Source organism: Marmota flaviventris, chromosome 6 (assembly GCF_047511675.1).
Source record: "Marmota flaviventris isolate mMarFla1 chromosome 6, mMarFla1.hap1, whole genome shotgun sequence".
NCBI classification, from domain to species: Eukaryota; Metazoa; Chordata; class Mammalia; order Rodentia; family Sciuridae; genus Marmota; species Marmota flaviventris.
The window spans coordinates 128,989,925-129,016,489 of NC_092503.1; the positions used below are offsets into that span (position 1 = coordinate 128,989,925).

Genomic DNA, 26,565 nt, shown 5'->3' on the forward strand with positions numbered 1-26,565 from the left:
GGGGAGCTGGAACCCTGGGAAACATTTATATGTAAGAAGAAAAGTGAAAATAAAGAGTATCTAGAGGGACAATAAGGTCTATTTCTGTAAATATGGTCTGATAGCAAGAACCTATGCCACTGGACCCAGTGGGGCACGCTGTAATTCCAGCAACTCAGGAGGCTGAGACAGAAGGATGGCAAATTCAAGAACTTAGCAAGACCCTCAGCAACTAAGTGAAACTCTATATCAAAACAAAAAATTAAATGGACTAGGGATGTATGTTAGTGGTAAAGTACCCTGGGTTCAATTCCCAGAACTACCACCCCCCCCCCCCCCAAAAAAAAAGGAAAAGATAAAAAAAAGAAAAAACCTATGTCTTATGCCTGGATTCTAATTCAGCCCTGTCACTTACAAGCCATGTCCCCTTATCTTCCTAGAGACTTAGTTAACTTATTTGTAAAATGAAGATGATACCTAATTCACAGAGATTTCAGGTTAAATGAGAAAATAATGAAAAATGATTATTATTAGCCAGAAAATATGAGTTTGGTATTATAATAGCTAATTTTGGGTCAACTCTGAGCCACAGGATGCCCAGATATTTGGTCAAACATTATTCTGGATGTTTCTGTGAGTGTTTTTGCATGAGTTTAATATTTAAATTGGTAGACTGCAAACTGAGTAAAACAAATTGCCCTTCATAATGTGGTAGGCCTCATATAATCAGTTAAAATCTGGCTAGAACAAAAAAGTAGACCCTTTCCCAAGTTAGAAAGAATATTTACTATTAATAGTATTCACACTGAAATATTATCTTTTCCCTCTGACTTCAGACTGGAACTGAAACATCTCTTAGCTCTTCCTGGGTCTAAAGCCTTCTGGCCTTCAGGCTAGAACTACACTCTCAGGTGTTTTTGTTTGTTTGTTTAGCTTTTTAGTTGTAGATAGACAAAATACCTTTATTTTTATGTGGTACTGAGGATCAAACCCAGTGCCTCATAGGAGCTAGACAAGAGATCTGCCACTGAGCCATTACCCCACCCTGATTCTCAGGTTTTTGACTTGGACTAGAACTAAAACATTTTTCTTCTGGGTCTCCAAGTTGCTGATTCACCCTGAAGGACTTGGAAGATTCTATAATCATGTAAACTAATTCTTTATTATAAATCTCTGTCTTTTTTTGTGGGGGTGGTACTGGGGGTTGAACCCAATGGTACTCTACCACTGAGCTACATCCCCATTCCCTTTTTTATTCTGAGGCAGGTTTCAGTAAGTTGCTCAGGCTGGTCTTGAACTTGAGATCTTCTTGCCTCAGTCTCCTGAACAGCTGATTTACAGTCATGTACCACTACACCCAACTATAACAACTCTATTTCTATATATCTATCTACTGATTGTTCAATATAGATATTAGTTCTGTTTCTCTAGAAAACCCTGACCAATACAGGTATATTGTGTATGATATGGTTGGTTTTTATGATTAATTAAATATATCAGCATAATACATAATCAGTAATTAACAACCTGTTTTGGGGGAGAGTTCCATCTATCTAGCTATTTGAGTCAGAAAACTGGCTGCTCTCTCCTCCTTTTATAGTTCATGTATCTGATTAAGTTTTACTGATTCTATTGCTTAGATATCCCTCAAATCCAACCCCTTCTCATTATCCCCCTTTGCCACCACCTTCTCTTACTCAGATTACTACAACTAGTCTTTCTGCTACACCAATCTATTTTCTACATTGCCATTAGTGATCTTTCTAAGAAGGATATGAAATATTGTGTCTGTATTGTGTCTATGTCTGTTACATCTAATGGCTCATCATTACTCTTAAGATCAAGTTCAAAATATTTAATGTGCTTTAACTTTTCTTATGACCTACTTTGCTTATGAATTAGTTCTTCAAGCTTGCAATACTCTTTCTTGCTCCTAGGTCCTTATATATCCTACTCCTACTGCCTAGCCTATATAGCTATTCTATCTGCTTCCTATTTATTCATTCACTTAATCCTCACATAAACTTATAAAAAGTAACTTCTTTGCTCTCTTCCCTCACCCTCTTTTGGTATTGGGTATTGAACCCAAGGGCACTCCACCACTGAGCTATATCTCTAGCTCTTTTTATTTTATTTATTTTGAGACTAAGTCTTGCTGAGGCTGATCTCAAAATCCTTCTGCCTTGACCTATAGAACTGCTGGGATTACAGGCTTGAGTGGCCATAGCCAACTTTACAACCTCGCTGTATAGAGAAGGAAACTGAGACATGAAGAGGTGAAGAATTTACATAAGGTCCCAAAGCTGAACCTCAGATTTCCTCTAATTTCCCTTGCATCCACAGTACAACAACCTTGGCTTACCTTTGCCTTCTCTTATATTTATACCCTACATTTGATCCAGTAGCAAATATTACTGACTTTACTTTCAATGCAGACAAATAATCTGACCACTATTAACCACATCTACCACAATACTGGTCCAAAACTATCTTTATCTGCCACTTGAATTATTTGCAAGTTTTTTTTTTTAATGAAAAACTTGACATATTTGCAAGTTTTTTTTTTTTAAGAGAGAGAGAGAGAGAGAGAGAATTTTTAAATATTTATTTATTTTTATTTTTTGGAGGACACAACATCTTTGTTTGTATGTGGTGCTGAGGATCGAACCCGGGCCGCACGCATGCCAGGCTAGCGCGCTACGGCTTGAGCCACATCCCCAGCCCCAAGCTTTTTTTTTTTTAATACTCCTAAATGTTGTTTCCTGATTATACTCTTGCCCGTCTACAATCTATTCTCATCATGAGTTCCCAGCTAGAGAAGCTTTAAAACATGTCAGATTGTTTTGGGTACTTAACCACCCCCTACACACACACACACACAATAATAATAATTCACATTTTTCCTCTGCTTTATCTCCAAAATCACCAAGAAAAGACCAAATTTTTTATACATTCGATGCCCATTTTTTCCACACCTTCCTCTACCTAATCCATCATTCCTTTAAATGTCATCCTTATTCACTGTGCTCCAACCATTCTGGTTTCCCTGTTATTCCCCAAATATGCCAAACAAGTTCCAGCTTTAGGCCTTTGAGCTTGCTGTTCCTTCTCAGATTTCTACTCAAAGATTATCTTCCAAGTGAGGCCCACCTTTACTACTTATCTAAAATTGCGCTCAATGCAAGAAAAATATACCGAAGGTTATGACCGTTAACTAGTCCTCTCATAGGCCTCAGTGTTGATACCTGCCGCCACGTATCCAGCTTCCAATTCTCAGCAACTCCATCGGGGAAGGCTTCTCTGCATCCATCTAGAGTTGGCCATTCTTAAAACCTCCATGCCACAATTCTGCCCTAACCCGAGCCCAATCACCACTCACCGACCAAGGGCCCGCAGAGGTAGCCAAAAGCTCTGGAAAACGTTGCTAAGCTTTTCAGAATGTCAGCTTTAGCTCCCCGGCGCACTTTCCTCTCCACTCTAGGATCGTTGGAGGACCTTGACTCTGTGGTGTCCTGCGTCGGCCTCGCTAGAGAGATTTTAAAGCATCCCTGCTCATCAAAGAGGAGAGTGGAATGTGAGCTTATGTTGATATTCTGTTTTTGCTGTACCTGTTTTCATTTTAAAGCGCGAACTTATTTTAGTTTCGCAATGGGCCAGCTCAGTTGAATGTTAGCACAAATAGCCAACATTTCCACTTTGCTCACTTAAATAAATAAAACAAGCTCACACTTCACATTTCTTCCCAATTACAAAAAAAATCATCAATGACAATAATTAGTGTCAAAATATTTTGAAAGTGAAATTGAACAATTAAGATATTTGAATTGAAAGGTTTGAAGTGATTAAAAAAAGTGACTGTTATTTTAGGAAAGAGTCATAAAAAAAATCCCTTGAATGTAGGTTTCAGAGAGGAAAAAAAAATCTATATAATATTATTTTACCAAAATAGATTCTATAGCAGAGAATAGAAATAGTTCCTCTTTCCCATCTTGTCACAAACTGGTTTATAGTCTTTGAATAAAATGAATCCTTAAAAAAAATCTGAACAAACTTTTCTATTTAATTGATCAGTTGATAGAAATTTTGAAACATCGTTAAATATTAAAGGAACCATTGTACCACGACGTAGTTCCATGACAAGAAAAATAGCAGGTTCATTATCATGAAGAAAGTTATATTTTTATCCTTGGGCATCAGATACTTGAAAGTATCTTTTAAAAGTTAAATATATTTAACTTAATTTTTTTGTTAGGCTAACAATTTCAGTAAATATTTTATGTGAATTCCTTCTTTAAGGGAAAACTTATTCATTGATTTCATTTTTATCTCTAAAGAAGGGATTGCCCCCCAATTATTTAAAGGATAAACATAACAAAATTTTACATTTCAAAAGGAAGTAAGTGTATCTTACTCTCCCTCTCAAACTCCCCTTCCATGGCTAATTTGTCAAGGCTGAGATCATTGGCATTGAATTGAAAAGCCTATGAAAATCAAAATTCTTAAATAGAGTTTTTAAAATTCAGGGTGTACAATACATTTTTTTTTTTCAGTGTGAGGGGCTGAACCTAGGGTCTTGCACAAAGTAAGCAAGGGTTCTACCACTGAGCTACATCCCCAGTCCATTAATTCATTTTAATTAATTTATTTTTTAGCCTGAATCTTTATGTTCTCCAGGCTGGTCTTGAACTCCTGGACACAAGTGATGATTATATCTCAGCCTTTCAAAGAACTAGAACTACAGGTGCAAGTCACCAAACTAGCAAAGTGTGCATGTTAATTAGTCTGTCTGCAACTTTTGGGAGGGGCAAGTGTAGATAAAATGCCATTTTTACCAGGACAGAATAGTCATTGCTAATAATTCTAATTTAAGATTTTCATTTTCCAGAATTATTCTCATTTTTATAAACTACAGTGATCTTTATGGTGCCATCAGGTTTGGATGTGAGGTGTCCCCAAAAGCTCACATGTGAGACAATGCAAGATTTGGAGGAGAAATGATTGGGTTCTGAGAGCCTTAACTCAAGCAGTGAATTAAACCCCTAATAAAAATTAGGTAACTGAAGGCATGTAGGATGTGGCTGGAAGAGGTAGGGTATTGGGGTGCCTGGCTTTGCAGTATATATTTTGTATCTGGTGGGTAGAGTCAGTTCCGCCCTCCACCCCACCCCCACTCTCTGCTTTCTGCTCATCATGTAAGCTGCTTCCCTCCATCACACTTTTCTCCATGATGTTCACTCTCGCCTTGAGCCCTGAGGAATGGAGTCTGCTGTTTATGGGTTGAGACCTCTGAAAATGTTAGCCCTTAAACAACCTTTTCCTCCTCTAAAATTATTCTGGTCAGGTCTTTTAGTTGCAGAAGTGAAAAAGCTGACTTAAACAAGGTCTATTCACTGGATATGCAAAAAAAGACACCCCCCCCCCCAATATCATAAGTAGAGACACAACTGCACTGCAAATCATGTCACCAAACATAAGATTTATATTTCTTATCTTCTTGTAATGATGATGCTCTTCCTGTCTGCCCTCAACAGCAAGATCTCTGAATTTCAAAAAAGAAAATTATGTGACCAGTGATTGTTTTAAACTATCAGAATTCTACAAATAAATCTAATAAACTTAACCCTTAGTTAAATATCAGAAAATTTATAACTTTAAGGAATCATATTAATAGGCTAATAAAAATCATATGATGTTCATAAATGCTACAATGTTATTTAATAAAACTCAGTATGCATTTCTTATTAAAAGAGGAGATTCCTAATAAAGTAAAAATAGATGTATGTTTTCTTTTTGGGGGAGAGAGAGTACTGGGGATTGAACTCAGGGGCACTTGACCATTGAGCTACATCCCAGCACTATTTTATATTTTATTTAGAGACAGAGTTGCTTAGCATCTCGCTTTTGCTAAGGCTAGCTTTGAACTCAGGATCCTCTTGCCTCAGCCTCTTGAGCCGCTGGGATTATAGGTGTGGGCCACACTGCCAGGTGATATATGCTTCATCATACAAAAATAAACACATCTTAAATAAAAAATTTCCCTTATATTTGATGATGTAATCTTAGAAGTATCTCCAGAAAAACCTCACTGAACTTGTTGGATTATATTATGGTTTGAACTTAAATGTTCTCCCAAAGGCTTATGTGTTAAATCTGGATTGCCAGCCTATGATGCTACTGAGATGTTGAAAGTTTTAGTAGTGTGGCCTAATGGAAGAAAGTTAGGTCATTGGGAGCATTTCCTTGAGGGGATATTTGAACATCAGCCTCTCCTCTCCCTCTCCCTCCCCTGCCTTACCCCCTTTTCCATCTCTCTGCTTCCTGGCTATTGTAAGGTGAAATGACCTCCTCTGCCATGTGTTGCTCATCACAATGTTCTACCTTCCCACAGGCTTAAAGCAACAGGGCCAATAAGCCATAAATTGAAACTGTAAGCCAAAAATAAACAGTTCTTCCTTTTGTTTTGAACCTGGATGTCCTCTACCACTGAGTCACACACGCGGCCCTTTGTAAATTTGAGCAAGGCTTTCCCTAAGTTGCCCAGGCTGGCCTTGAACTTGTTATATCTTCCTGCTTCAGCCTTCCAAATTGCTGAGATTACAGGTATGCACCACCATACCTGGCTTTTTCCTCCTTTTAAGTAGTTTAACCTCAGGTATTTTGTCACAGTGACAGAAAACCAACTAACAGAGGTTAAAAATAAAAAAGAATTTTGCCAAATCTATAATTTCTTATTAAACTGCGTATAGCTAAGAAATGCCTTTATATTTAATTTCTATAATACTATAGAACTTAAAAATTACCATGAAATATCCATTGTAGAGACAGGCCAGTTGGGGATTTTTATGATTGGTGTTTTGTGTTTGGTGAAACATTATTTTAAATAATTTCATGAATTCATAAAATAAAGGTCCATAAGAAAGTTAATGAAGTTTCATAAAATTCACAATCGTAATTTAATCAGCAGAAGTGACTCTAGTTTGATTTTTTGTGGTGTTTATTAGCACTGAATAAAACTGTGTAATTCTGGCGGTTAAGACAAGTGATTTGATCTGTTCAACTTCCTACCTGAGCAGAGTTTAATAATAAGTGATTCTATTGATTTCCTGAAACAAACATAACACAAAATTTTTGTTGTCTGCTTATCTTCTCTTCCACAACCTGTAACCACATAAAGGCAAAAGTACTTTAAAGGAAAAGTTGTTCTGTTATTAACTCCGCCAAGACACAGGTGATACATAATCAAATTATAATTCTCAAAATCTTTTTAAGTCAGGTTAATTGGCTAGGTCCCTCATTAATGGCAATGTTAAATGGCAAGTTACACATAACTACAGTAAAAAAACTGTTAGGAAAATTCTTCTGTAAGTATTATATGTAGTATTTGATGTATTGTGTGTATTTTTTCTTTTTGGAAAAAAGTCCACCAATATTACTTTGATTTTCTTAGAAGTCATAGTTTCTCAGCTTCATCTTTTCCCCAAGCGAGAAAGACAAAAGATATTTGTTTGGATAATGTTAAACAATCTTGTTAGGTACTAAAGGACAATATGATCAAGTGTCTCCCAGAAAACCAACTCAAATAACAGGGAGAAAGAAGACCGTCACAACGGTGCAAAGATCACACGCCCCAGCCACAGAAGATGAGGAACTGCCTCAAATCCCCCACCTCGGATGACATCTTCCAGCTTCAGGAGTCTCAGTCCGACCAGGCTAGCTTTGGCGAGGGGACACAGCCAGATCAGGAGCCGCTGCTGCCGTCATATCAGGAAAAAGTTCCAGTTCCAGTTTATTATCCAACACCTAGCCAGACTCGGCTAGCAACTTAGTTGACTGAAGAGGAACAAATTAGGATAGCTCAATGAATAGGCCTTATATAGCATCTGCTTAAAGGAGTTTATGACCCTGGAAGAGATGGATCAGAAAAAAAGATCCAGGAGTGTGTGATCTGTATGATGGACTTTTGTTTATGGGGACCCAATTCGATTTCTGCTGCGCATGCACATCACTTGGACTGTATAGATGACTGGTTGATGAGATCCTTCACATGCTCCTCCTGCATGGAGCCAGTTGATGCAGCACTGCCCTCATCCTATTGAAGTGGCACCCCCTTTCTCCACAGAAAAGCCCTCTTCTCCATGGCTGATTTTAGGACTGTCAACAAAAGAGTCTCTGCAAAAGAGTACATTGTAGATAAACTTCCTGTTTTCATGTGGCCCTGTTTACTTGGCTACTGGCAGAGAAGAGAAGATACCAGCACTCCAGGTGCTGAACACCCCCTTACTAGTTTTTCACAAACATATCCAGTATAGTACTTTGAAGAAATGTGCAAACAAGGCCTCTGGCCTTGAGCTGGGCTTCACAGAGATGTCTATATTTTTAAGATAATTTACAATTGGGCTCCATGGTAACAGCTGGCAGGGGGAAGAAAGAAAGGGGAGAAGAAGCTCTCCCCTTCTCAGGTGTTGTCCTTGAAGAGTTAACTTGCCCAAAACAGTGAAAGAAAAAGCTGCTTTTATGTGAACTTTTGCAGACTGTGAACTTCTGAGCCCCTCCCCTTACACACTGGGTATAAAACTCTGAAACTCCCTGAACTCGGGGTTCAGGGGATTAATTGATCTCAGCAAAAGCTGTGCCCTCTGAACCTGGCTGCAGCCAAATAAAACTCTTTCCTGCTGTCTTTGGTGCCTTGCCTCATTTGTCCCTACAACACTGCAGATGTTGAAGAAAGTTATGTGATATTTTAGAAACTTCCATGGGGGGTGGGGGGTGGGGGTGGGGGTGGGGAGTAGGATGGTATATTTATGTAAAACCTTGATCCAGTGTTTAAGAATATAATTGTATTTAGACCTTGTTATTGCTCCAGTACATAGGAATTGTGTAAAGTGTTAAAAGCAACCGTATATGTTTAAATTGTGTGCGTTGGGGCTGGGGATGTGGCTCAAGCGGTAGCACGTGTGCAGCCCGGGTTCAATCTTCAGCACCACATACAAAAAAAGATGTTGTGTCTGCTGAAAACTAAAAAAATAAATATTTAAAAAATTCTCTCTCTCAAAAATAAATAAATAAATAAATTGTGTGTGTTGAAGATTAGGAAAGAAGATAGTGGTTATTTTTCCTAAATGAAATAACTTTCTTCTCTCCACCAAATTATTTTCTGAAGTTAATGGCATTTGGGTCAAGGTTTTATTAAAAGCTACATTTTATAACACTGGCACACACAAAAAAAGTAGTTTTAAGCTTGTTTACACAGTTCTTTTTTCCCATTGGAAATGAAATTCATTGCTTTAGGTCTTTTTAAATAGTGTATTATCATTGGGGCTGGCTCTATGCTTAAAAACCAGTTTATTTATAACCTGTTGTAAGTGCTATATTCTGTTTGCAGTTAGGAAATGCAGAATTTTAAGTGATGCCCTAGCTTGTAAGCAAACTGAGATGCACTATCCCTTTTCTATATAAAAATGAGTTAATGTGTCAATAAATCAACTCAGCAAAGTGGGTTTAACATTACCCTTTCCAACATATTAGCCATATGTTGTTTGATTTCTTTATGAGCACCATGATGGAAACACTCAATTCTAATTCTTTGGGTTGTTAATATGGTGATAAATGAAAGTCAAGGTAAATTTTAAATATTAAGATTTCCGATTTATTGAACTTGAATTATGCCACCATGCTTATGTAAAAATGAAAGTGGCATTATGGTAAAACTTAATGAGAAGTAGTTTCTCAGTTGTAATAATTTTGATTTCTCTTTCGTGCGATCTCTCCTTCCTTATTGTCTTGAACCATAGCAAAAGGATACTGCATCTCTCATTCCTGTAGTGATGAGATTATTGAAGTTATATAAACACATCTCAGTCCCTGTTTCTTTGAAAGGTATCTGTTAAGTCCTGCTAGGTGATTGACAAGACTATTAGGGTGAATAAAGGTAGATGTGATTAATGTTTTGCACACAAATGCAGAATTTTATAACCACATGACTTCATAGCTGTGATCTCAAAAAAGGAATTTATCCTTTAATTTTTCTTGCAGTTAATGTAAGAATACTGTAAATCTCTAAGCTTCTGAAGTGTTAGAGGTAGAGATGGTCTAGTAAAGATGTAGTAGTAATGTTTATCCATTTAGCATGTGTTTATTTTTCCTTATGTACCGAAGGTGATTTATTTGTTCAGCTCAGTGATATTACAGCTAAAAAAACATTCATTAAGAAAAGGAGAAGCAGTCTACACCTAACAGAGGAATCAGAAATGTTTCTTAATTTTGTTGAGTTGAATGTTTGACTCTTTTCTATATACAAAACATAAGTTCCTTAAAGATTCTTCATAATTGTATTATAGAAGAATTTAGTATGTCATACATACTTAATTTGACATTCAATTGTAGTAGCCATATGTTGTTTGATTTCTTTATGAGCACCAAGATGGAAACACTCAAATGAATTTGAGAAAAATTGGAAGAAATTAGATTATCGGGTTCTGTTAAATTGGTAATGTATCTTGCTTAAATTTCTATTTTTAATGTATATCCATTAGATTATATAAAGCAAATTTAGAGGAAAAAAATAAAAGGAAGAAATATTCTCAAGATACATGATAGATATTTTTTATTATTTGAAAATTTGATTAATAAAACAAAAAGCCTATAGAAGAATAGACAAGTTATAAAGTGTGCTCACACATACAAATTGTAAAACACTCATAAATATATTAAAAGATGCTTTCTCTTACCTCCTAAAGAAATGAAAAGAAAATGAACTGCCATTTTCATCATCAGATTGGCAAATATAAAAAGCTTTTGAAAGTACAATATTGGTGTTGATGTTGGTTTATAAAATGATGCATCTTATTTTATTAGAGAGCACTGTTTCAGTAACCATTAAAAGCACACAGAGCTTAACTGTGACATTCTTAGACTTTCCTTGACAGCCATATCAAAAAGTTCCCCCTGCAAAATCTCTAGACCCATATATTTTTTTTTATAGCATACTGCAACTTGTAACTGTTAATTCTTAAGTCTGTCTCCCCCAATAGAATGTAAAATCCTATGATGGTAGTGATCAAGACTAACTTGATCCTGGGTTTATTCCTAGTTATCTACCACAGTGTGAAGCACATAGAAAGCATCTAATATACTTTTTCCCTTTGATCCAGTAATCCTACTGAAAGACGAACATTTCTAGATGACTCAAAGGATTCTTTTGTTTTTTGTTTTTGTTTTGTTTTGGTACCAGATTTGAACTCAGGAGTACTTAACCACTGAGCCACATCCCCGGCCTTTTTTCTTTTTTTTTTTTTTAATTTTAGAGACAGGGTCTCACTGAGTTGCTTAAGGCCTAGCTAAGCTGATGAGGCTGGCTTTGAACTCGAGATCCTTCTGCCTCAGCCTCCCAAGCCTCTGGGATTATAAGGATGCACCATCGTGCCCGGCTTTCAGAGGATTTTTTGGGACCCAATAATTCTATTTTAGATGAATATGCTAGGTATATTGTCACACATCATAGAGATTTTCATTACAGTACTGTGTAATAGTAAAATATAAGAAATACCTTAAACATTCGGTAAAATATAGTCCTTTCATACAATGGAATGCTATAAGTCATTTAGGAGAATGACATGGACAGACACAAAACATCTCCAAGATCTACCATTAAGCGAAGAAAGCAAATTGTCAATTCCTGTGTTTAGTTTGGAATAAATTGTTTATTTCTAAAAATGAAGATGTAACAGTCTTTCGTCAATATTCCCCCATCTTTTTTGGGAAAACCTCAAGCTGGAATGGTCCAGTTTCAACTGTACCATATGTTGGGATGAAGGTGACCTTTCACATTACACTTCCATGCTAGATTCTAGAAGCCCACCTTTGCACCTTCAGCTTACCAGTGTCTTGAGCCTTGAGAAGGGTGTTATTCAAATGAGATAGTTTGGCCACTATTGAACTTGTCAAGGTCAGTGAGATATCAGGCAGAAATCACTAAATGACAACAAAGGCCTTATGACAGACCACAAGTTGAGTTTATTCTAGTCTTCCCTAGAGAATCCTGAGTCAGTCTCTCAATGCTAACTCTCCTGTGCATGGAGTACCTCCTGATCTGGTCTTCTCTTCATGAGTTCTGCTCCTCCTTTATATCTTCTCATTTTTTCTTTGTTAGTGCAGGTGACCCCAATCTACTCTTTGGAAGACTCAAGCACCTCCAATCTTCATCGTTTCACTTATATCTCATTTATGGATAAACCCTATGTCCTCTTTAATCAGAACTTGGTTTCTAATAGTCAAAGCCAAGACTTTCTTCAAGAACTTTCAGAAATCTACTATTTCATGTTTTTTTTTTTTTTTTAAATCCAACACCACAGGCATATGTTGGTTGTCTATTTTCCCTGCCCAACATTACCCTGATTTTCATTCAGCAGATAGCACTCTTTTCCCATGTAACTCATAAACTAACTATACCTGTAGCTCTGGGAGTAGGCCTTTCTGTTTTCCTGGCAATAGCCCTTGTTTTAAGTGGGCATGAGACCCAAGAAAATCTGGATTCTTGTTTGGAATGTGAAGTCAGAAATATTGGCTCTTTAAAGATAGTATAGACAATATTACAAATATTTTCCTATTTACAGGCAGACCAGGAGATTTGGCAGTCTTTTTGAAACCAGTTTGAGGAAAATGACTCATGGAAAAGAAAGATTGGGAAATAATCCCAAGTTTTAGTAAAGCCATACTGGAAATACATTTGCTGTCTAGACTTTTCAGTTTATAAGAATCAAATGTCTTCTATTTTTCAAAAAGCTCATCTGTTAACTGCAACCAGAACTCAATTGAATCCTTTGTTCTTTTTTGAGATTCTTTTAGTCCTTTCGAGGCAAGTGACTGGCTCCAAGAGGCAATGAAGCCCTCCAAAAGAAAGATCAAAGAAATGTGGAAGAAAAAAACCCTTAAAACATTTTTCAGGATAAAGCTAACCTTCATACTGCAAAGTATGCCCTTGTATAAACACAAAACGATGGGAAGATACAGGAGACACCAAAAAGAGGTTTCTTTGGGAAGGGAAATTGGGGACTGGAATGACAGATTTACTTTTACTCTCTTTCAGTAACATTTGAATATTTTAAAAATCATGTGCAGGTATTTTTTTAAATGGAAAATAAAAATAAAATGACTAAAGATATCTCAAAAAGCAGATTTTTTTTTTCCCCCTGAGGGACTTACTAATGTAGTAAGTATAATAGCACTGTAAAATCTTTTCAAATTATTTTGGTGATGGAAAATTTGTTGTTGAAAGTCCTGCTGTGCAACAAACGTCTTTACTTGTCATCTTTCCCTTTTGTCTTTCTGTACACCATCTCTCGGAAACTGGCTAGAATCTTATTCTCTCTCTTTCTTCTCTCTTCTTGGTTAAAGGATGCAAGAGCTCTCTTTTCATCAGCACTGTAAATTTGATTCTCTTTACGCAGTCTTACAGCCTCCATTCTGCGATGTCTGCTACCACTCATGACATAACCTGAGCATTCAAATGAGGCAATCTCTTCACTTGTCAACCCAATTTCACCTCTTCGTGGGATACGCTTTCCAGCTTTTACATACTCAGCCATAGCTGCACCTTCACCTGGGAGCAGAGCATGACCATAGTTCAAAGGTTTCTCATCTTGAGTGGTATGTATTATAGGTGCTTCTGGGCCTATTAAATCCATTGTATCTGCAGTCTTTGACTGTCCCATCCAGATACCTTCTGGAAATTCCCCTTCTGAAGCTTTACAGCTTGTGTCACTGGATTCTTTTTTAGTCTTCTTATTCTTTTTCTTGTATTTTTTCGCTCTGTGTTTCTTTTTCTTGTCTTTCTTCTTAGGTTTTTTGACTTTCTTTTTATCATCATCAGAGCTAGAATCAGTGTCAGAGACTGAATTACTATCATTATCAGAATACTTCCTATGTTTTCTTTTGGAGGACTTCTTTCTTTTTTTCTTTTTTGAACGACTGGTCTTCTTTTTTCTTTTTTCTTCAGAGCTGGAATCTGAATTCGTACTCTTTTGATTCTTCAGCTCCTCTTCAACTGGGGTATGTTCATCAGAATCTGGCTCAGGAAACTTTGGTGACAGCCCCCACACTTCAGGCGCACCCAACTCCCCAATTCTCTCTCTCTCCTTCAGCCTCCTTTGCCGACAGCTCTCTTCCTTTTCCTTCTCATAGTGTTCTGCCCACTGCCAATCGCCCCCATAGTGGTGGTGACGGTGGTGGTAGCGATATCCCCCATAGTAAATTGAAGAGGAGGACGAGAAGTAGTAGTTGTGGAGGCCTGGAGGCCGCTCCCAAGACCCAGCGCGGCTAAGGGTATAAGAAGGGCCAACGCACACCCCAACCCAGGGAGGCTTGAGGCCCTCAGGTCCTCGGGAGTGAGGGCGGGAACTGCCACTCCAAGGGGAGTGCCTGTTCCGCGCAGACGGTGGGCTCCCAGAAGAGCTGTGTCGTGGCCTCTGAGAACCTGGGGCGTCCTCGCAATAGCTGGACCGAGATACTGGAGCCATGAGCAGCACTCCAAATGGCCAACGCAGGACAGTTATTGCAGACACCGAGGCCTCGACACTTCCTGTCTACGCAGGGGCAAGCACTAGGAATGGCTCCTGGGCTCCCCGCGCTCGGCTTCTGCTTCCGTCGGGTTGCCAGGCTAACGCCGAGTCACCGCCTGGACCGTGAGGTGCCGGTATCAGGGGAGGCTGTATGGGTCTTCCTTTGGGGAGTGGGTGCCTATTTTTAAAAATTTACTTTCTACAACCTGGGCCCCCGTGAGAAATAAACGAATTAGTTCCTCTCTTGTTGAATCACAGCCTTCCCAAATTTTCCCCCGTTGACTCTCCTCATCTGGGGTCATTTCTTAAGAAACTTAGTTCGGAACCACTTTCTGAAGATATTTTTAGAGCAAACTCTCTGAAATGGCGAATATTTCACATAAAACCATTTCTCCCTGGTCTTAAAATGTACGTAGGCATTTCTCTCACCAGAGTTTTCTCTAGTTGATCCGTTTCAGTTAGCTCATAGACTTTGAAAGTGAAAGATGAGCTAAACCACAATTTAGGAATGATGCTTTCATGATTGTAAACAATGAAGTGAGGAAATTAAATTGAATAGAACCAAAATATATAATTTGATCTAAGAAGTTTAGTAATGTGATTGAAAAGGACATGGATTAGCACCATACCGTAGACCATTCTAATATAGGAATTGGCAAGCTGGGAGTAATATAAATGAATGATCACACGTATATGGAAAATATCGCAATGAATAAGGTAAGCACTACAGATTCTCTGTAAATAAAGAAAAAATTTGTTTCGAGGACTTCATAGTTCAATGAAATGGATCTGAAATGTTACTTCAGTTTACTGAAATTAAGCCATGCAGTATTTGATGGGAAATTCAAATATTAACAAACCAATAGCACGTGGGAAAATGAATTTTAGAATATATCCGTTTGTATAGGAAACCTATAACCTACAACAGATGTGGCATATATTTTCTGTAAAAGACCAATATAGTTTAGGCTTTGTGGGCCAAGAGGCAATGTGGAGGATATTATATAAATACCTAGTTTTTGTGTTTTGTTCATTGTTTTGTTTGTACTGCTGGGGATGAAACCCCAAATCTCATGAATTCCAGGAAAGCGCTCTACCATGGAGCTATGATATACTGATAGCAAGAGAAAATACAAATTTTCACACATTTTTAAGATAGGTGAAATATAATTTTTTTTTATTCAGAATGCAATTAAAATACAGGTTTTTTTTTTTTTTTTTTTGGTAATACAGTTTTTCTAACAGGAAGGATGAATTTTATTTTTTTTTGGTACCAAGGATTGAACTTAGGGGCATTCAACCACTGAGCCACATCCCCAGCCCTATTTTGTATTCTATTTAGAGACAGGGTCTCACTGAGTTGCTTAGCCTTCACTGTTGCACTGTTCACTGTTGCTGGCTTTGAATTTACAATCCTCTGTCTCAGTCTCCCAAACTGCTGGGATTACAGGCAAGCACCACTATGCCCAGCATGAAATTCTTTTTTATACAAATAACATTTTGTTTGATTTTTACTCTTGGACAGCAAAAGCAGCCATAGACATGTAAATAAATGGACCTAACTCTGTTCCAATAAAATTTTATTTATGGAAACTGAATTTTATGTGGTTTCGTATGACACTAAGTCAGGGGTGAGTAAACTACTGTATACAGATAAAAAATGACCCATTCCTCACTCAGGTCATACAAAAGCAGGCAATGAGTCAACTTTGGTTTGTAGACAGTAGTTTACTCACCTCTGACTTGGCCAAAAAAACATTAGTGCAAAAGGTGTGCTTGGGAATAAGAATAAACACATATCATGCATTTTGGAGGTGAGAGGATTTTATTTTTTTGTGTTTTATTTATAGATAACAAATACTCACTAACAGAACACAAATATATTTGAAGAACTTTAAGAATTAGGTACAAGTTTTGGAAAACAATACTTTACAATTATTAAGAAAAGCACCAGATTTTGAAAGTTCAGCTAAAATGAAATTGTTTTTACATGTAACATTTTCCTATCGTTCTCGAAATTTCTCAGAATTGTTGCTATAGCAACAAAAAGCTGACTCACATACATACCGAGAAGTTAAATTTAAGTTATCAATATCACCTAGCTGATGAGTGATAAAGTCAGGATTACTCAGTTGACCTGCTTTGAGAGCCTGTATATCTACCCACTGTGCTAGACCATGAATAGTGTCTGGAAAGAAACAGGAAGGAAGAAAGCAGGAGGAAAATATGTACCTAAAGCAAGGGACTAGAGAGTTTCTGGAAGCAGAGAGCAGCATAAGCCTGGTTACATGCCATGGAAACTGAAATTGGTAACCTGGAGAACAGGCTATGGAAAACAGACAGGTTACCACCTGGTGCTGGGGGAGGAAGTTTCTGGTTACTTTTTCTGGAGTTATCTCAGTGGCTACATTGGCAGTTCACTGCCTAGAATGTGGTAAGGATTTGTGAGGGGATGAGGTCAGGGTGGGAGAGCTTTCCTTCAATTTACTGTTTTTGCCTCAAAGGGAGGAAGGTGGCAGACTAGGGGAGGTGTTGGGGGAGCAAGGACCTGAGGCAGTCATTACTCTGAAACAAGTGCCTGGTGATGTGTTCTGCCTCTCTGATGTTTCTAAGAAACAAAAACTCCTACCAGAGTTCTGAAGACTCTAGGAAACACTGCTTTCTAGCTGTATTTTAGTGTCAATTTTATGCCAGGTTTTTAGGCAAGTTTTACATCAGAAAGAATTGAGGACCCCAGCAGCAACCTTTAGATTTTGAAGATTCTTGTCCTATTTCTTATGATTCACGGTATGCCGTTCTTTCCTTAACAAACCTCCCTTAAGTGAGGGTAAAGACAGGATCCCTAACGGGTTAATTCGGAGACAACCACCGAGAGGAATTTCCTAGAGAGCCCAGGAAGTGGCTTTGATTCCCCGCGAGGCTTCCTAGACCCCAGCCTCAACTTCTCTCGTGTGTCTGGACAGTGTTCACTTTCACCCCAAGGACATCCTTTGAGAATATTTATTGTGGGATTAGAGTGGGGTGTAGAGGAGTATGCTGCACAAGGCACGAACTACTGGAGAGATCTGTGCAGTTGCGTCTCAGGAAAGATCTGGGCCCCTGGTATGAGAGGAGGGAACCATTTCCAGTTTTACTGGCAAATAGTTCCCATCTTTCATGAATTCTCCGAAGATATTCAACGGGAGCTAGAGTGTGATTCAAGTACTGCTTTTGCTCGGGATGGCTAGAGAACGGAGAGAAAAAACTGCCCTGGAAGCCCACTCTGCAGAAGAGCAGATGGGGATTCTGACTGTGAAGGTGGAGAAGGAGGAATTCGCCTCGGTTACTGAGGAGAGCGCACCCGGTAGCCTCGCCTGGGGCAAGGAATGTTCGCGCCAGCGCTTTCGTGCTTTCTGTTATCCGGAAGCCTCAGGCCCCAGAGAGGCGCTGAGCCGGCTCCGGGAGCTCTGCCGACAGTGGCTGAGGCCTGAGATGTATAGCAAGGAACAGATTCTGGAGCTGTTGGTGCTGGAGCAGTTCCTGACCATCCTACCTGGGGACCTGCAGAACTGGGTGCGGGAGCAGCATCCAGAGAGCGGGGAGGAGGTGGTGGTACTGTTGGAGTATTTGGAGAAGCATCTGGATGAACCCACACCTCAGGTAGAAAGAAAAGGTTTAGTATCTGAGAGCTGTGGTCTGTGCCTTCCTGAAGATCAGAGCGAGGGGTATTTCTTTAAGATCACTTTTTGTATTGTGAACCTCCTTATCGATATTCTGGACCCTTTCTCAGAGTATTTAAATACATAAAGAAAAATATAAAGGATTACAAAAGAACTCAATCATATTGATACACAGTTAGCAAATGATTAAACGTCCAGTAAAGATATGTGTTTTTTAAACTTAAATGTGCTAAGTAATAAGACCTATTTTGATGACAGAGTCTTAGTACTGCTTATGTCGCATTAGCTTGTTTAAATGTTACATTTTTCTTAGAGACTAGTAAAAAAAAAGACCATTTTTTTTCCTATACAAGTTCACAGACCACTGGGTTTGAACTTGTTAAAAAATGGATGAACTTTTACCTCCATCTTCTCATCTGTTTTACAATGTTTCCTCTTTATCTTTTCCAGTGTTCTTGTGCAAGTTCTCTCAGAGCCTTCAGTTATCAGGAAACCAAGTTTCTTTACTTGGATCGATTCCACTGAGCTCTGTAACAGTGAAAAATCATCTGGAGTCTCTTACATTCTTTATAAAGAATGTGGGAAATTCTGAGCGCACATGAGAAAGAAACTTGAAAACTAACTGATGTCTGGAAGAAAATCTGCATTTAACAAGGACATACCGTGTGCCAAACTCTGTTGAGTGGTTTGGCCTACTATAATCTTATTTAATCTTATTTACTAGTCTCCTAAGCCCCATAAACTAGATACTATTATCCAGATTTTTTTCAGGTAAGAAGAAATATTAATATTCTTTGAGAATTTAGCACCAGATTCCAAACAGTTTCATAAAAGCACAATTGCATATAATGGGAGAGCACAGAGTAATGGTTAAGATTATGGGCTCTTGAATTGTTCTGCCTGAGCTCCTATATTAGCATTGCTGTTTATAAATTGGGTGTCTTAGGTGAGCTACCTAAACTGGACCTCAATTTTGTAGTCACAAAGTTCTAGCTCTTAGGGTTGTCTGAATTAAGTGGATTAATCTTCATAAAGGTCTTAGTGCCTAGAAAGTAGAAATAACATGTAGAAGGCATGATAGAAATGCTTGATGAATGACTTTCAGCCTCCCGGTGGCCACCAGGGGCAAGAACTGCTCTGTTGCAAGGTGGCATTGTTGACACCAGTTCAAGAATCACAAAATAGCCAATTCCAACCAATGAAGGCTCTGCTCAAGCATGAATCTCCTGCATCCCAGCACTTACAAGACAGAGGTGAGTATTATTTTCTGGGCTGGATTGTATGAATCTACTTTTTTTTTTTTACTTTGTAGTGCTAGGTGCATGCTAGGCAAATACTCACCACAGACCTACATTCCTAGCCTTGGGCTGTATGAATTCTAAAGACTTGATTCAGTTCCTTATACCCACTGACAGTTACTCTTTTTTTTTTTTTTTTTTTTGGTATTGGGGATTGAACCCAGGGGTGCTTTACCACTGAGCTACATCCCCAGTCCATTTTACTTTTTATTTTATTTTATTTTGGGAATAAAATAAAATAAAGTACCAGGGATTGAACTCATGGGCACTCGACCACTGAACTGCAAACCCAGCCCTATTTTGTATTTAATTTAGAGACAGGGTCTCACTGAATTGCTTAGTACATTGCTTTTGCTGAGGCTGGCTTTGAACTCATGATCCTCTTGCCTCAGACTCCCAAGCTGCTGGGATTACAGGTGTGAGCCACCAAGCCTAGTCCTTTTTATTTTTTGAGGTAGGGTCACAGTTGCTGAGGGTCTCCTTAAATTGTTGAGGCTGGCCACAAACTTATGATCTTCCTGCCTCATTGTCCTGAGTTACTGTAACTACAGGTGTGTGCCACCATGACTGACTGTTGATGTTTACTTTATATGCTGATTACTGATCAACTAAAACAGGAATTTGAAACAATAGTAGAAAGTTTTCCTAACCAAACCTAGACATATTAAATAAGACATATTAAATAAGACATATTAAATATGTCTTATTAAATATGACATATTAAATATAAGACATATTAAATAAGACATATTAAATATTAAACTTGGCACCAGGAAAGAATTTATTTTTTAATAACTTAGTGATCTCCTTTCATTTAACATATATTTATGGAGACCTTTTTTATAATAGTCACTGTTGTTAGCACTGGGAATAGAGTCATCAGTGAGACCAAATTTTTGCTCTGGTGGAGCTCATATTCTAGTAGGGAAGATAAAAATGAATCAATAATATAATTTAAGATATTCACAAGTGCTATGAAGAAAATAAGGTAGAATTTGTAAAGCCAACTAAATTTGTAAAGCCAGAAATGGTAGGACTGTTGCAAATTAAAGAGAATACATCTTCTAAATATAAGATTTGTAATGAAAACAGGGTGAAAATCATTTATCAGGAAGCAACTTTGTGTTCTAGGGGGTTCATTCAGGCAGGTTCCCAGAATGTACAATACTTAGACTTACCATTCAACATGTAGTCTTTATTTCTCAACAGAAGTCTTGGCCTAAACCAACTCCTTTTCTGAATCTTGCAGTGTTCATTTCTTATAGGGAAAGTGAGGTTCCTCTCTACTTCTCTGTCTTCTTTATGGGATCAGCCTTATTTTTCTCAGTTTTTCAGAACCTAAGAGGAAAGTACTCTAATACACACTAAAGACAGTTTAACCAAAACAAAAAACAAAAACAAACAAAACCCCTTTTCTCTTCCCATCAACACTCAAGATCAAAAAGTCTAAAAATGAAAAGCTTTGTTTTGGTTTTATATTGTATTCACTTTACCATTCCTCCCAAGAATTCTGCCCATGTTTTTTGTGTGTCTGCAGGAGCATACCAGAACTCCTTAGGCCTTTGCACTTTGGAAAGGAACACACTGTATAAACTTCTCAGCAACAATTTCCTAACCCAGTTTTTTTTTTTTTTAATTTTGGGGTACTAGGGATTGAACTCAGGGGCGCTCGACCATTGAGCCATAGCCCTAGCCCTATTTTGTAATTTTTTAAAATATATTTTAGTTGTTGACAGTCCTTTATTTATTTTTATGTGGTGCTGAGAATTGAACCCAGTGACTCACACATGCTGGGCAAGTGTGCTTCCACTGAGCCACAGCCTCAGCCCCCCAATTTTGTATTTGAGACAGGATCTCACTGAGTTGCTTAGCACCTCACTTTTGCTGAGGCTGGCTTTTAACTGACTGTTGATGATCCTCTTACCTCAGCCTCTCGAGCCCCTGAGATTATAGACATGCACCACCCTGCCCTGTTCTAACCCAGTTTTTGATCTTAGATTCCATAAGGCAAGGAGGCTAAACACCAGGGTATGTCTTATCCAGAGTTTCTTTCTTTCTTAGTTCTCCAGGTTCCTGGACTTTCTCAGGGAATCATTTGCAGAGAAGATACCCCAGTAGCTGCCAGATCCACTCCACAGTCCCAGGTGAGTTAAAAGCCCTCCCCTTTCTGATACTCTACACACTTTACTATTGGTAGGCTTCCTATTAGGTTCCTCTTTCCCCAGTTCTACCCTACCCCATTCTAAATCCACATAGGATTTGAGTTTTCTCATCTCATCATTGGTTAATATTTGGTGCCCACTTAAGAGGCTTTTCCTGTTTTCTTACAGGAAAGGGTTCTCTGTGCTTCCCTTTTCTTTGGTTAGCCCCTTCATCAGTGGGATTTTTTTTCTTCAACAACTAAATATTTCATTGTGATGGTGGTTTGTTTTGTGGGGTGTTTTGTTTAGGCAGTGAGGAGGATTAAATCAAGGGCCTTAAACATACTAGGCAAGTGCTGTACCACTGAACTACATTCCCAACTTTGTTTTTTTGCTTGTTTATTTATTTATTTATTTATTTTTGTGGTGCTGGGGATTGAACCCGGGGCTTTGTGTGTGTGTGAGGCAAGCACCTTATGAACTGAACTATATCCCTAGCCCTATTTTTAACGTGGTACTGGGGATTGATCCCAGGGTGCTCTACCACACCTATAATCCCCAGCCCTTTTTATTTTTTGAGACAGGGTCTCATCAAGTTGCTGAAGCTGGCCCTGAACTTGTGATCCTCTTGCCTCAGCTTCCCCTAAGTAGCTGAGATTACAGAGTGTGTCACCACTCCCAAAAGGAAGATTTACTAAACCTAGATTTTCATTTCTCAGTCTTTAATGTCCTGCTTGAAGTACTCAGTGTTTGCAGAGTTTTTGTATTTTTTTCTTACCTCAGATCTAGATTTCATTGTATTTTAAAAACCATTAATGTAAATAAGCCCTTACCTGCTCCTTTACCAAAGCATACCACACATCTTTTGGAGAGTTTGGATATGGTTCTACTCCTTTTGTTTTGCCCCTTGTTTTCCAAACCTTTTCACTTTCTGAACTGTTTAGATATTTATATGAAAGTACTTACATCAAATGTAATTGTTTCTTGCCTTTGACAGTTCTTTTAAATAAAGATTTTATTGAGATAGGGTTAGGTAGGCCCTTTTTAAAGAGCTCCTTTAAAGAATTATGTCTGTTCTTTGCAAGTATCCTGCTTTGGGAGTGATTATAGGCAAGAAGTACTAAGTGGGATTATTTATTGTTTTAGAGGATGCTGAAAATGGAAAACGTGGCCCTGACCTTCTCTCCTGGTTGGACACAGCTGAATTCATCCCAAATGAACCTCTACAGAGATGAAAGGCAGGAAAACTGTGGACACCTGGTTTCCCTGGGTAAGATTAATAGTCCCTAATTTTTACTAAGGTATCTTTTTTTCTTTAATTTGTGTATTAGAACCTAACGGATTGTTAGAACATGTTTGGAGTATGTTTGGTTTCAGAACCACCATTTCTGAACCCCTGTTGATGGTCAGATGTATAATTAACTCCTAAACCTCTGTTCCTTGCTTTCTTCTCTATCATGTCAGTATTCTGGTCAGTTTAAATGAGAGGAAGTAGATACAAACCTTGGTACAGTTGTGGCTCAAGTAGGTGCTCAGTAAATGTTGATTTCCTTTGAATTTCTAGCCCTGACAAAAGAGAAAACCTGAAGGGCCTCTTCAGGAAACAGACCATTGAGTCAAACAGTGTGAAAGTTAGTAGTAACCTCAGACATTGACTACAGACTACACCCTCTTAGAGGTGAGAGTGAAGAAGCACAGAGGGTTATCCGACTTGTCAGAGGTCACACAGCTCATTGATGGCACAGTAGGTGCTCTGACTCAGAACTCCCAGCACCAATGTCTATTCTGTTTGGGGATCCTACTTCTGCCCGAAATAAGAGCAGAAATAACAACTTGTATCATTGATCAGTGATCAGTTTCTAAGTTTCTACTTTTGCTGTTTGTTACAGAATGTTTCAGAAATCCTTTTGCTTTGGTCTGTTTACGATTGCCTTCTGCTCAGACCTATCGGTATCTAATCCTGGGTCTATGACTCTGCCTTACTATTCTTTCAAGCCTCCACTCCATAAGTGCTCAATATAGTACTTTGTTTTTGATACTCTTCTTCCACTTCTTTCATTTCCAGTTGTCCCCTTCTTTCAATGGCCCCATTTCCATTCTCAGGTCTCTTTCCTCTCCAGCATTCCATTATTCCTACCCTTATTTTTGAACTTAAATTCTCATCCTTGGCAAGCATATAACTCTGTAATTCTTGCCTCATCACTTTTCATCACAGAGCTTTGCTCCTATAATTAACAGTTGTTGGCTTGTTGTTTCAGGTGGTAAAATACAGGCTACAATTCAGGATTTGCCTCCAGCAAAGGAACATCTAGAAAAGCCTGGGCAGAAATTGTACCATCTTGGTGAGGACATTGCACAGATCTCTGCAGGTGCAGAAGCTGGTGAACAGGATGAGGGTGGGTTGCAAAGAAAGCAGAAAAATGCCACAGGGAGTAGGCGACACATTTGCCATGAATGTGGAAAGAGTTTTGCTCAGAGTTCAGGCCTGACCAAGCACAGGAGAATCCACACTGGAGAGAAACCCTATGAGTGTGAAGACTGTGGGAAGACCTTCATTGGGAGCTCTGCCCTTGTCATTCATCAGAGAGTTCACACTGGTGAGAAGCCATATGAGTGTGAAGACTGTGGCAAGGTCTTCAGTCACAGTTCAAACCTTATCAAACATCAGAGAACTCACACTGGGGAGAAGCCCTATGAATGCGATGACTGTGGGAAAACCTTCAGCCAGAGCTGCAGCCTCCTTGAACATCACAAAATTCACACTGGGGAGAAGCCATACCAATGTAAGATGTGTGGCAAAGCCTTTAGGCGTAATTCACATCTTCTGAGACATCAGAGGATCCATGCTGATAAAAATCAGGAGCCTGAGCATGGAGAGGCCTGGGAAGGTCACAGTAGGATGGAAAGCCAGTGGGAAAATGTTGGAACTCCTGTGTCTTATAAATGTAATGAGTGTGAAAGAAATTTTACTCAGAATAGAAGCCTTATTGAACATCAAAAAATCCATACTGGTGAGAAACCCTATCAGTGTGATGCATGTGGAAAAGGCTTCACCCGAACTTCATACCTTGTTCAACATCAGAGGAGCCATGTAGGGAAAAAAATTCTGTCTCACTGACTATACATGCCAAAGTTGGGGCTTATTTGTAATTCAACTGAAGCTAGCCTGGAGCACTACAGAAATTATAGGCCAGGGCTTTATTTACCAGTGCATCATCATGTGTTAGGAAACAATCTGAGATGAATTATCTTCCACATTCTAGAAATTGGTTGGAACCAAACTTTTTTGAGGAATGTTGTCTGGAAAAGGTAGACTTAAAGTGTTTTATTCTTACCTATTGGACTTAAATGGCCTTTCAGAATAGCTAAATGCCACAGCAGTATTTTTGTTTTCTCCTGGATGGATAATTCTTAATCTGGGGGGCTGCTGCTCTTACCATTCATTTTCCAATAATGAATCCTTCATGAGTAGGTCAGGTTCATGAGATCTTTTACCCCTCATTGTGCCTTGCATATAGGTGCTAATAAATATTGACTGGATGTATCTGTGAAATGATCTGCATAGCTCTGGAAATGTGTGTCTAGATTTCTGAGAGATTTGTAACTAATGCCATTTGTGTTTTGTCTGATTCTCAGATTCTAGATTCTGGGTCAATACTATGTATTTGTGCCAAGTATATAGTATTGCCAGATTTGGGGTGGGGGAAATCCATATTTCTTCATGAGGATAGTACTAATGGTAAGAATGCTTTAAACAACTTCTTAATGATTAAGATATTGGGAGATGGCTTCATCCATAGAATTGTATTATTGCAATCAGGTTTGCTACTCTTTTGCATTCAGGTAAATAAAAATTAATTTATTAAGTCAGGTAAAATGATTATGAATTTTGATGTAAATTCTCTAATGTTCAACATCTTCTTTGTCACCTTTTACATATCTTGGGCCTAACCAAGTTATAAGATACCCTGTATATTCTTCTCCCCCTACTTAAAGTCAACTGCACAAAGGCTTATGACAGCTAAGCTTAAACTTCCTCCAGGTCAGAGCAATCTCATTAAATATTTATAATTATTATTTGTGGCTTTAAAACTTCCCTGTGGGATGGGAATAGGAAAATTGGATTAGTGGCAGGTTATATGAATAGAAACCCAACTATAGGTAGAAGCACATTGAGAATCTTGAGCTTCTAAAGAAAAGAACTCTACAATATCCAAAGAATCAACATATGAAATCAAGACTCAAAGCTGTGAGTTAAACATGAGAAACAAGACTTTTGTGATATCCCTTATTTTCCACCCAAATCACCTCTGTTCTTCAAAGACTGATATCATCTTCTTAGGTGCTTAAGTATATCACTAGCCTCCAGCCTTGCCAGACTATGTCATAAGTGGATTCTGCTTCTGATAACTGCCTGACCATGTTTTATTCACCCAACAGCATAGTGTTCATGTCTGTTCTCAAGTGCCATTTCTGGATTCCTGCTCTGAAGTACTGCAGGCTGATTAGGTACTTTCAAAACAGAAGGGCTCTTCATTTAATAATCCTCTATTTAATCTTTCGTTGCCTTTATTATCCCCCATTTTAGTCCAGTTTAAACTTCTTTAGTTTCCAAATCTGTAGACTTTCTCTACTTAATCTTGTCTAGCTTTTCAAAATTTCATTTTAAATTAACCTTACCAGCTGGCCATTTCCTTTTGTCTTATAATCTTTACCTTTTCTAAATTTTTGCTAATCTTAGAATGACTTTTAACATTCAAATTCATGATGGGCTAGTGTTTTAGTCAGCTTTTTCACTGCTATGATTAAAGGATCTGACCAGACAAATTGTAGAGGAGGAAAAGTTTATTTGGAGGCTCACAGTTTCAGAGATTTCAGTCTATAGACAGTGGGATGCATTCCTTGGGATTGGAGGTGAGGCAGAACATCATGG

The 26,565-nt window shown here is 38.4% G+C and overlaps 3 protein-coding genes and 1 pseudogene across 3 annotated transcripts in view; 2 read left to right on the plus strand and 2 right to left on the minus strand.

Moving 5' to 3' along the window:
* The window catches only part of Zscan26 (zinc finger and SCAN domain containing 26), a 12,484-nt gene extending 9,172 nt beyond the window's left edge, over positions 1-3,312 (minus strand). Inside the window, 1 exon segment of the mRNA XM_071613611.1 lies at positions 3,225-3,312. Within this exon segment, the coding sequence (XP_071469712.1) occupies positions 3,225-3,289 (65 nt within the window). The 5' untranslated portion in view covers positions 3,290-3,312.
* Positions 3,313-7,619: 4,307 nt separating this feature from the next.
* On the plus strand, positions 7,620-8,075 carry LOC114080546 (RING finger protein 11 pseudogene; annotated as a pseudogene).
* A 5,199-nt stretch (positions 8,076-13,274) lies between these two features.
* Nkapl (NFKB activating protein like) lies at positions 13,275-14,492 on the minus strand. The gene has a single exon (XM_027922158.3). The coding sequence runs from the start codon at positions 14,490-14,492 to the stop codon at positions 13,275-13,277; it is 1,218 nt and encodes a 405-aa protein (XP_027777959.3).
* Positions 14,493-17,458: 2,966 nt separating this feature from the next.
* On the plus strand, positions 17,459-25,509 carry Zkscan4 (zinc finger with KRAB and SCAN domains 4). Its single transcript, XM_027922151.3, has 5 exons — positions 17,459-18,173; positions 19,299-19,446; positions 21,553-21,635; positions 22,779-22,902; positions 23,891-25,509. Exons 1-5 carry the CDS (start codon positions 17,754-17,756, stop codon positions 24,748-24,750), a joined length of 1,635 nt encoding a protein of 544 aa, XP_027777952.1. The 5' UTR covers positions 17,459-17,753; the 3' UTR covers positions 24,751-25,509.
* Positions 25,510-26,565: the final 1,056 nt, after the last annotated feature.

What these genes read in the sequence shown, in the direction of transcription:
- Nkapl (XM_027922158.3), bottom strand. Translation starts at nt 14,492, where the DNA reads ATGGCTCCAGTATCTCGGTCCAGCTATTGCGAGGACGCCCCAGGTTCT.
- Zkscan4 (XM_027922151.3), top strand. Translation starts at nt 17,754, where the DNA reads ATGGCTAGAGAACGGAGAGAAAAAACTGCCCTGGAAGCCCACTCTGCA. An exon ending in GATCCACTCCACAGTCCCAG is followed by an intron (nt 21,636 to 22,778) that starts GTGAGTTAAAAG and finishes TTATTGTTTTAG; the next exon opens with AGGATGCTGAAAATGGAAAA. An exon ending in TGGACACCTGGTTTCCCTGG is followed by an intron (nt 22,903 to 23,890) that starts GTAAGATTAATA and finishes TTGTTGTTTCAG; the next exon opens with GTGGTAAAATACAGGCTACA.